The 12,038-nt window shown below is 37.7% G+C and overlaps 1 protein-coding gene across 6 annotated transcripts in view; it reads right to left on the bottom strand.

Annotated features, from left to right (window-relative positions):
* map4k3.L (mitogen-activated protein kinase kinase kinase kinase 3 L homeolog) overlaps positions 1-12,038 on the bottom strand; it is a 181,181-nt gene that overhangs the window by 130,840 nt on the left and 38,303 nt on the right. For all 6 annotated transcript variants that reach the window (XM_041562695.1, XM_041562696.1, XM_041562697.1 and 3 more), the window contains exon 2: positions 9,567-9,624. In XM_041562695.1, the coding sequence (XP_041418629.1) occupies positions 9,567-9,624 (58 nt within the window). The remainder of the gene's footprint in view (positions 1-9,566; positions 9,625-12,038) is intronic.

Raw genomic sequence — 12,038 nt, 5'->3', positions numbered from 1 at the left:
TGTGATAAATCAGCTGTCAGTGAAAGGGTTAATCTTCCAGTCTGCTATTCAAATCATTCCTTGGTTACTAGGTCACCCATGGGCAATCCCATGTAACTGCACCTAAATACAGAAGCAGTCATTTCCGCACAAATGCACGGGATCGCCGCATATACTGTTTTAAATGCAGCAACAGATACAAAGGTACAGGTATTGGATCCATCATCCTGAAAGCTCCAAATTACAAGAAGGCCATCTCCCATAGACTCTATTTTAATCAAATAATTCAAAATTTTAAAAAATGATTTCCTTTTCCTGGATTAATAAAACAGTACCTTGTACTTGATCCCAACTAAACTTTATTGGAGGCAAATCGTATTGGGTTTAATTAATGTTTAAATTATTTTTTAGATTGCTTAAGTTATGAAGATCCAAATCATAGAAAGGTCCCTTATATGGAAAACCCCAGGTACCGAGCATTCTGGATAACAGGCCCCATACCTGTATAGTGGGATGTTTAAATGATTTTTTTAGATGACAAAGTATGGAGATCCAAATTAAAGAAATACCCTTTATCTGGAAAACCCCAGGTCCAAAGCATTCTGGATAACAGGTCCTATACCTGCGGGTAGGCTTGCAGGTCCATGTCAGACACAGGTTTGCCTGATCGAATGCATCCAGGACTCTTGTCCAAAGTGCTGATCAAGCAGGAATTCTCATAGTCACTGCTCCTAAATACTGCACTGTGTTATTGTCTGACTACAGGTGCATATCCCTTAAAGGGATACTGTCATGGGAAAAAAAATTCAAAACACATCAGTTAATAGTGTTGCTTCAGCAGAAGTTTGCACTGAAATCTGTTTCTCAAAAGCGCAAACAGATTTTTTTTTTAAATTTTTGAAATCTGACATGGGGCTAGACATACAGTATTGTCAGTTTCCCAGCTGCCCTAGGCATGTAACTTGTGCTCTGATAAACTTCAGTCACTGTTTACTGCAAGTTGGAGTGATGTCACCCCCTACCTTTCCCCGCTGCAGCCCATCAGCAGAACAATGGGAAGGTAACCAGATAACAGCTCCCTAAGAACAGCACTCAATAGTAAAATCCAGGTCCTACTGTGACTGCTTCAGTTACATTAAGTGGGAGAAACAACAGTCTGCCAGAAAGTAGTTCCATCCTAAAGTGCTCAACAAATCCTAAATGTTGAGAATAATTCTGCTTAGAATGAGACACAAGTTATAATATGATATTACTCATACCGGTTTTTTATCGACTGAAGAGTGCGGCAGAAGCAGGCAGCTTGCTATTAGTTGTGGCACAAGTAAAAAGATGTAGCATCAGACAATGAACAAATGATTAGAGTGAATGAATGTGTCCGCAGCCTTGCTTCAATGATACAAGTAATTACAGTTACTGAAAAGCTTCAGGTCACAGAGACATAATAAATAAGATACTTTTGGCAAGGCTAATAATTATAAGTAACCTTTCCGCCAATCGAAGAGAGAAACATTATAAACAGGACATCGTTTAAGTGCTTGTTATGAATCACCTTTTTAAAAAGAAAAAGCATTTGGGGACACGCTTACAATGTAAGACTGTGGCACTAAATACTATTGTTTCAGAGCAAACATCTGCAGAGCACATCTGATTTTAGAGGACAAAGAGGGAATATTTCTGCTAATGTAAATTTACTGCGTTGAGCTTGAACATGCAAAAAAGCCTTGTAACATGTATTAAGAGAGATGCCACGTGTTTGATCATGGGACCCAGAAAACAATTAAATATTGTTGTTCTGCCACCTGTGTCCCCACCAGCCACTCATTAAATCTTGGCATCAGCATCATAACGATTTAGAGCACAAAAGACAAAAGGGAAACTACTCATGAACAGAACAAAAAGACAGTCTTTTGTCTTTTTTTTAAAAAAAAAATATATCTAACTAGAATATAAAGGATCTAAACATTTAAAACACATGAATCAAACTACTCTAGTCTTATGCCATTTTGAGATCATAGAGATATAAAGAAAAATTTAAAGAAAGCTGCGAATAACGGAAAGGCTATCTCCCATAGACTACATTTTATCCAAATAATCCAAATTTTTAAAAATTATTTCCTTGTAGTCTTTACTAATGGAACAGTATCTTGTACTTGACCAAAACTAGGATATACTTAATCCTTAGTGGAAGCAAAACCAGCCTATTTGGTTTATTTAGGGGCAGATTTATCTATTGTCGAATTTGAAATTCAAGTTTTCGATTTTTTTTTTATGGTCAAAACAGTTAAATTCTACTAGGGAGTTCAAATTCGATTTGAGTTGTTTTAAAAATTCATATTGGATTTTCGAGATTTATCATACTTTGGCCCTTCAAGAATTTGAATTCCACTATTCGCCACCTAAAACCTGCCAAATTGCCGTTTGAGTCAATGGGAGAGGTCCAGGGATTTATTTGGAGCTATTTGCAGCCTTTCTGATTTAATTCATCCGAGTTTTAAAATTTAGATTTTATACATAACTTTCAATTGGTCAATTTCGAAATTATGGGAGTTTAGGGGAGTTTTTAAAAATTCACATGAATTCGAAATTCGACCTTAAATAAATTATTATTTTCCTTTTCCTCTGTAATAATAAAACAGTAGCTTGTATTTGATCCTGATTAAGATATAATTAATCCTTATTGGAAGCAAAACCAGCCTGTTGGGTTTAATTAATGTTTAAATGATTTTTTAGTAGACTTTTAGTGTATGACTTCATGGTGCGTGAGAAGCTGAAACGTCGCAATGCGATAAAACGAATGCGACGTGTCAGATGTTTTAAAGAAAAAGGAAGTGAAGGAGAAATCGCAGGTAAGAACTACATTGATCCGACAGTCGGATGAAAACGCAGCGCGCTGCAATTTACCTGCGCTTTCTCCTTCACTTAATTTTTCTTTAAAACATCCGACACGTCACATGCGTGTTATCGTATTGCGACGTGTCGGCTTCTAGCGCACCATGAAGTCCTACCTTAAGGTATGAAGATCCAAATTACTGAAAGATCCTTATCCAGGAAACCCCTAAGTCCTGAGCATTCTGGATAACAAGTCCTATACCCAGGGCAGCCATCGGGGGGGGGGACTTTCTGAGAGCTGCTGACTTCGGAAAGGCAGGACGGGAGCACAAGGGGAGGGATCTTCTGTCCATTACTTCCCCTTATTGATCACTGAGTTTAAGTCCCGGTTGAGCTGCTCAGGGATTGGATAGCTGAGGTTTGAACTTCGCCTCCAGCTCATCCAATCACCATGCAGCTTTATCAGGACTTGAAATTCTGTGACCAATAAGGGAAGAAAATGCTGTCACTGGAAGAAGATCCAGCCACCTGTGCTCCCCTTCTCCCTTCTGTAGTTGGCAGCTCACTGACAGCAGGTGGGCCACATGAATGAAGTGTGACATGGCAGGGCCCCCCTTTTGGTCCCTGTTGTGTGGTGGGGCCCTGCCACCAATTTTCTTATAACGTGTGAGGGGGGGGGGCCTGGCCACCAATTTTTTCCCCCATGTGGGGTCCCAGCCACCAATATTTTTTAATGGGGGGCCCTGACCACGAATGTTTTTTTAATGGGGGGCCCTGACCACAAATGTTTTTTTTAATGAGGGGGGCCCTGGCCACCAACATTTTTTTTATTAACATGTGGGAACCATACCCACCAATGTTTTAGTGCAGTGATCCCCAACCAGTAGCTTGTGAGCAACATGTTGCTCTCCAACCCCTTGGATGTTGCTCCCAGTCGCCTCAAAGCAGGAGCTTATTTTTGAATTCCAGGCTTGGAGGCAAGTTTTGGTTGTATAAAAAACCAGGTACATTGCCAAACAGAGCCTCAATGTAGGTTGATAACCCACATAGGGGCTACCAAATGGCCAATCACAGCACTTATGTGGCACCCCAAGAACATTTTTCATGCTTGTGTTGCTCGCCAACTCCTTTTACTTCTGAATGTTGCTCACAGGTTCAAAAGGTTGGGGATCCCTGTTTTAGTGTGTGGTGGGGGGGTGGACCTGTGGGGTGGGGAGGGCAGACCTGTAGGTGGGGCTTGTGGAAAAAGGAAATTTTTTCGTATGGGGCCCTGTGATTTCTTTTGGTGGCCCTGCACATACCTGTAAAGAGTTTTTAAATCAGTGGACTGGTCAAAAAGAAGTAAATCAAGCACAAACCTTGAGCCAGAGACAGAATAAAGGTTAAAATATCAAAAAGCTCTACAGTGGGGGTTATTTATAAACACTGAGCAAATTTGCACCTGGGCAGTAGCCCATGGCAACCAATCAGATGATTGCTTTCAGTGGTCACCCTGCAACTGAATGAAAAAAGCTGAAAATCGCAGGTTGGTTGCTATGGGTTACTGTCCTGGTGCAAATGTGCCCAGTGTTTACAAATGAGCCCCAGTCTTCTTATGGTTGCGTTCAGTTCAACATGTCACTAGAGAATCCTGCAGCTGGTCGGTTACCCATGGGTTACCCGCAAAAACCTGCGGTACCCTTCGGGATGCAGGCAGAAGTTTTGGGAGCGGGTATAGACGAGGGTCGGCGGTTCTCCGGGTTTGCGGGACGGGTTGCGGGTCTGCTCAATAGCTTGTTTTACTCCTTTTTTTCTGATCACGCCTACTTCCAATGATGTCACTTCCCCCTTACAATGACAGCATTTCATGTTTTACTCCCTTTTTTCCGATCACGCCAACTTCTAATGATGTCACTTCCAGTTTACAATGACAGCACCTGTTTTTTGATGGTCAGCAGATCGGGTTGTGGATAAGGTACTTACGGGTCAGGTAGCGGGTAAGCATGCAGGTTGCGGGTCTGGGTTGCGGGTTGGGGTTTAACAAATTGGTTCAGCTCAGGACTCTACTCTGTGGTACCAGCCCACTCTTGCACAAAAAATTAGGGTGCAAAGTCTATTACAAATATTATCAGATTCAGTGTTTGTATGCAAATCCTTTTATCACCCTTCTATATTATATGGGCGTGTGTATTTATAACTACGTGCATTGAATTCAGTGCCCTCCAATAATTTTACACAGCCAGCCGTTGTGCTCATAATTCCCTGTAATGGGTTAGCCAGAGGGAATGCATTTTAAAATCCAGCATTTCCGTGCTAGGAGATTTGCAAGAGGAAATTTAGTCCTCGGGGTCATATCCTGCAACAACATTCCATACAAAGGAGCACACACACACACACACGGATATTTGGAGGTAGAGTGCAAGACTTCTACAGTTTTGTTACGTTATTTCTATTCAATCTTCATGGGATTTAACTTACTTAATACACTTGCTTTGATAAAAAGAAAACACAAAATAAACAAGAATAAAACCACAATTGATTTATCTCCTTAGTGTTGTCTGAGAAGCAGGTAGACCACATAAGAAGAGATAAATGGGCAGATATATGCAGCACAGTGGGAATTTTATTGGGAAAACGTCAAGAATCATGGGTGCTGGCCCTATGTTCTGCACAGCCCTGTCCTGCAACTACAGACACATGGTCTATCTCTGAAATCAAAAATATTAAACGGGATATTCACCTTCGAGTTAACTTTTAGTATGATGTAGAGAATGATATTCTGAGAATATTTGCAATAGGTTTTCACTTTTTTAGCTATTTAGCTTTTTATTCAGCAGCTCTTCAGTTTGCAATTTCAGCAATCTGCTTACTAGGGTCCAAATTACCCTTGCAACCATGCGCTGATTAGAATAAGAGACTGGAATATGAATAGGAGAGGCTCCGAATAGAAAGAGGAGTAATAAAAAGTAGAAATAATATTATACTTGTAACCTTACAGAGCACTTGCTTTTCAGTTGGGGTCAGTGACCCCCATTTGAAAGCTGGAAGAATTACCAGAAGGAAAATAATTCAAAAACTATTCAAATAAACTACACTAAAGAACAATTAAAAAGTTGCTATAACATGCTAAAATATAACTTAAAGGGGAACCACCCATTTAATAAGTCCTCCCACTGTTATAGGAAGGCTTGTTACTAGCTGTTGTAACACTGCTTGTGCAATTGTTTTTATTCAGACACAAGAGCATCACTGAGATTGGGCATTGATATTAGGAAATCAATCCTCACTCACAGTCAGTTTATAATGTGCGTGATGTACTGGTTCCTTTTACAGTTTAGAGTTGCGCACGTACTGCACTTTCTGTTTCATAACTCCAGAACAGTCACGGCAGCAACCTCTACTTCTGAACAGGAAACCAGTATTTGCAATGCAGAACTAAGACAAACACATCCAGCTTTCTTGCACACATAGATGCCACTTCATTCACTGACCAAGACAATCAAAAAGTACATGGCACATCACTGAGGTCATCCAATGAAACAAAAGCACAAACTAAAATGTTCACAAAACAAATGTAGAACTTAATAATAATTGTTTGTATTTTAATTTACTTTATTCAATTTTAAATATCTCCTGTCATGCCTGTCACACACATGCTGTATTGTTTAGTTAGAAAAAATTGTGGAGCTCAAAATCCTTGTCACATAAAACTTAATGCATTTGATGGTATGGATTTCAGCTCTATGTTATATGAGTCTGAAACAGAACACAGATTCCATTTGTGCTGCAATCTTTATTCACACACCAATAAAATTTGTTTTGTACAATTTTCGTTGTGTATAGTGGCGCAACCAAATACTATGGTGCCAACACACCATATCTTTCAGTGTGCAGTACATAAAATGATGATTCCCATTGTATAATACCTGTCCGTATGGTACACAAAACAGACAGATACCCTGTGTTTTCCCACAGTGTTTGGCCACCTTTACATGGGACACTGCTATTAATTATAACATACTGTATACAGAATATCCCAGGCTCAATAAATTCCTATATGATAGTTCAAAAAATCAGAACCGTGGAATCGTAAGCAATTTGCGTATCTGAAGTCGGAGTCGCCAAAAATATACCAACTCCTAATAACTTTAAATAGAAGCAAAAAAAAATCAAATCAGATTAGCTGTCAGACTTTAACCTTCTTTCCAATGCTCCTTAAAGACCCACCTGTTTAAGGGTCAGGACACACAGGCAGAATCGGGGAGATTAGTCGCCCGGCGTCAAATCTCCTCTTCTTCGGGTCGACTAATCTCCCTGAACTGCATCCCCTGCCTACCTGTCGGCTAAATGTGTAATGTATATCATCGGCGGGATGGCACTCGGAGCAATTTGTTTTCCGAAGTCGCCTGACAAGGCAGTTCGAGGAGATTAGTCGCCCTGAAGAAGAGGAGATTTGTTGCCGGGCGACTAATCTCCCCGATTCTGCCTGTGTGCCCTGACCCTAAAGAAGTTTATGCAATGTACCTTAATTAATCAATCATTGCTGTATCATAAATCACAAATGTTTCTAAAATCCTAATGTCTCAATTGTACCCTAACATTTAGTTTGTAAACTCTAAATTGTAGGGCCCTCTAATCCTATTGTACTCTGTAAACCCTTGTTTATTATCCACCATTTATTCCCTGTTTGTTATAACCAAGGAAAAACACACAGGGGGTCATTTATCAACACTGGGCAAATTTGCCCATGGGCAGTAACCCATGACAACCAATTAAAATGCTGCATTCATTGTTCTACTTGCAGCTGGCTTTAAAAAGCTAATCACTGATTGGTTGCTATAGGTAACTGCCCATGGGCACATTTGCCCAGTGTTGATAAATGAGCCCCTGTGTATCTTGCCGGCACTATATAAATAAATGATGATGATGATGATTTTAGGGTTTCTTTAAAGGAGGCTATGGCAGAAGCAATTCTGTTTCTCAGAACAATACTTTCATTTATTTAGATTGTATTCAACAGATATTCTACAGCTATATGTTAGGTTCAATTTATATATACTGTACGTTGTTTTAGGTTTTCCAATTATTTTTTATTAATGTTGTTTAACTTTGGTTTTGTTTTAGAATTACCAAAGGATTTGGTTTATATTTCTGAGCTTTGGCAGTGATAAAATGCCTTGTATATGGTACTTAACTTCTTTCAATCAACATGGAAAATGAATTAGTTTATTAAAGGAACAGTAACACCAAAAATGGAAGGATTTTATAATAATTAACATAAAATATACAGGTACTGTTGTAAGCATGCACTGGGAAAAGCTGAGAAAATACTATAAATAGGCAGCTGTGTAGCTATGGGGGCAGCCATTCAAGCTGAAAAAAAGGAGAAACGGTACTGTTATCTGCGATCTAAACCGCTCGGGTTTTTAACGCTTACCGTATTTATTATTACATTGTCCCGAAAATTACCTTTGCAGGAAAAGCTCCGATTTTCAAGATTTTTCATGCCGTGTTTTTATATTCGGGCTTTTTAGCCCTCAGGGTTTAATAAATTCCGAAAAATTTGTGATTTTTTTTTTAAGCCTATTATACCACAAAAAATAAATTTTTTGGAATTCGGGGAATTTTGGGTATTCGGAGCTTAGTAAATAACCCCCTAAACGTTAATTTAATGGGGAACAATCCCTTTAAAGTCAGCTGTTAGAATTGATACAATAGTTGCTAATAGAGATAAGGCTGAGAAATGTATCAACTAAATGTTGCAACATTTTAACCATTTAGAGTCTTCACCTGAATTACAGAGCTTTGGGAAACCGGTACAAAATAAAAAATGGAAGGCAAATGAAAAGTCTTTATTTCTGGTGAACATCCTGAAAAAACTGAACTGAAAAAAAAGTGTTTGGAAGGTGAACAACCCCCTATAAATGTTACACTGCCACAAATACTAGAACATTTATATTATAACATATTAAACCAAAAGAAAATGCATATTGTTGTATTTAAAGGAAGAACACCCATTTGTAATGTTTATTTAAAATCTTAACAACAAATATCCACATAAATTGGAATTTATACAATAAAACTTGTTAGAATAGGCCCTACTACACTATATGGGGATCAGGCACAAAATGACAATAGCAGAACAGGTACAAAAATAAATCACTCTGAATTTGTGCTTCTTCTTCTTAAAGGAAAACTATACCCCCAAAATGAACACTTAAGCAACAGATAGTTTATATCAAATTGAATGACATATTAAAGAATCTTACCAAACTGGAATATATATTTACATAAATATTGCCCTTTTACATCTCTTGCCTTGAACCACCATTTCGTGACTCTATCTGTGCTGCCTCAGAGATCACCTGACCAGAAATACTACAACACTAACTGTAACAGGAAGAAGTGAGGAAGCAAAAGGCAGATCTCTGTCTGTTAATTGGCTCATGTGACCTTACATGTGGTTTGTATGTGTGCACAGTGAATCTTACGATCTCAGGGGGCGGCCCTTATTTTTTAAAATGGCAATTTTCTATTTATGATTACCCAATGGCACATACTACTAAAAAGGTATATTATTATGATAATGGTTCATTTACATGAAGCAGGGTTTTACACATGAGCTGTTTTACTCAGTATCTTTTAATAGAGACCTACATTGTTTGGGGGGTATCGTTTTCCTTTAACCCTTTTTTGCTTTTACCTTCTCTCCATATACAAATTATCTATTTTACAGATTGGCTTCCAAGCAATAAATCACAAATCACAAATCTTCTTACCTGGTTCCAGTTTGATAACTTTAATTGCCGCCAGCTCCCCAGTGTTAACATTTCGGGCCTGTAAAATTGCATAAAAAACAATGTATTATTTTACTGTAATGAAAAATGCATGTAATGTTCAAAAATCTTTGCGGGTCATTGAGAAACTTAATGGTTACACAGCTGTACAAAAAAAAAAAGCATTGTGTTCCTTGTAATGAAATCAGAAGTTTGATGAACTTTAGAAAATTTTGAGTTTAGATTAAGCAGTTACCAGAAGAAAATGGATTCTCACATTTTCCTATTTCTTTCATTTATAAAGTGATTTCTTCTATTCTTAGGGGAATTATGATCAAGGAAGTAATAACTGGACCGATTATTAGAAGTTATTCAATAGCACAACCTGCCTGTTCAAGGTCACGCCTCCCTATATAGAGTAAATTTTTTCCCAAATTAAATACAATCCCACACTCATTATTGATCACAATTAAGGATTCTTTTCAATTGCTATAATAACAAAACAAATATCAATACATAAAAACAGAAAGCGCACACAGTCATGGAGGTATTAAATGCCTTACATCCAGGGTCAAACCAACAATAATACTAAGGTCGCACATTCATTTTAGCTGGTTAAAAAATCTAATAATAAAGACCACTGCAGCCAAAGAAACTTGATGAAAGAGAGGAAAATCAATATTTGTACAATATATCCCCTTGATGCCTAATTGCCCTGGCTCAAGCTGCAAATACACACACACACATCACATTAAATGGGTGGTTCATCTTTAAGTTAGCATGTTACAGAATGGTTGACTCTAAGCAACTTTCAATTGGTCTTCATTATTTATTTATTTTTATAGTTTTTGAATTATTATTTGCCTTCCTCTTCTGACTCTTTCCAGCTTTCAAATGAGGGTTGCTGAACCCTTCTAAAAATATGTAACAAGTTAGGGGCATTTGCCCAGCGGGACGGGTAGGCCAGCAATATTCTAACTAGTGTATTCATGGACAGCATAACAAATATTTCCATGATTTGTAGACAAATTGGCTAAGACCATGGATATTTAGCTTGATAAAGGGCCGTGCAAGGCCTGAAACATTGCATCTATGGTCTGAGCCAATCTGTGTTCAATAAAGGCTTGTTTTATGAAAGTCTCTTTGGAGAACTGAAGGCCTTTCCGTAATTCTGAGCTTTCTAGATAAGGGGTTTCCGGATAACAAATTCCATACCTGTAGTACAAAGTTTGAAGGGAGCTGGTTTAAAAAATATGATCTTATTGTTCAGGGATACCACTCATGAAACTGACTCCAGCACCCTGTGATTCTCACTGCTGACTCCAATGGCCTATTATTAGAGATGCCAATGAGTCTATCCCAACAAAGATGAAGGTTTAGAAAAGCAAATTTTGCTGCTAGAGATAGAAGTTGTGCAAGGACAAATGTTATACAGGTTTATAGGGAGTTCAAGGAAAAATATCCCAAGTTTAATACTATATTTTAAATACACACATTATATTTATAATATATATTATATACATTATGTATATTATAATATGCTTACAGAACTGAAAATGTGTGTATGTAAATATACAGAAAGAGAATACTCTGTTTCACAGTAGGCTATTTTTTTCACAAATGTCTTGTTAAGAGGAAAATATATATATTTTACCTATGACAGGACATATTTTTCCAGAGTTTAAGGCAGTTTAGTATTTAACTAACTGTATGTGACCTTTTGCCAAATGATTTCTGCCGCAGGTCCAATTTTTTTTTATTGTATTCCTGTTGTACCCTTTATGGTTCTCTTTTCCAAGAAGAAATAATGTGCAGTGAAATGTGCTTAATAAGTTAAACATCTTTGCTGACCTTACTTGATATACTATGACAATACTGTCTGTTCTGTTATCGTCATAGTAAACCATCCAAACCAAATCATGAAACCCCATGCTACAAAAAAACATATAAAGCATTATGCCGCAATCAAAGACAGAAAGCATACAGTGTACATAATGTATATGCACAACTAGAGAGAGATGAACAGTATAAATAATATAGCCTCATAATAAATATGTAACCAGAGAGTTCCCCTACTAGAACTAGACAGTAAAGGTATTTGATCTGTTATCTTGAAACCCATTATTCAAAAACCTCCAAATTACGGAAAGGCTGTCTCCCACAAACTCCATTATAATTAAATAATCCAAATTTTAAAAAATGATTCCCTTTTGCTCTGTAATAATGAAATAGTTCCTTGTACTTGATCCAAACTAAGATATAATTAATCCTTATTGGCAGCAAAATCAGCCAATTTGGGTTTATTTAATGTTTACATGATTTTCTAGTAGACTTAAGGTATGAAGATACAAATTATGGAAACATCTGTTATCCGGAAAACCCCAGGTCCCAAGCATTCTGGTTAACAGGTCCCATACCTGTATTAGACAAGAGCTGGCTAGACTAGAGAATGTAGGCCTCAATATGCATTATAAG

The sequence above is a fragment of the Xenopus laevis genome, chromosome 5L (genome assembly GCF_017654675.1).
Source record: "Xenopus laevis strain J_2021 chromosome 5L, Xenopus_laevis_v10.1, whole genome shotgun sequence".
Taxonomy (NCBI): domain Eukaryota; kingdom Metazoa; phylum Chordata; class Amphibia; order Anura; family Pipidae; genus Xenopus; species Xenopus laevis.
This window is presented reverse-complemented; position numbering and strand designations above follow the sequence as displayed.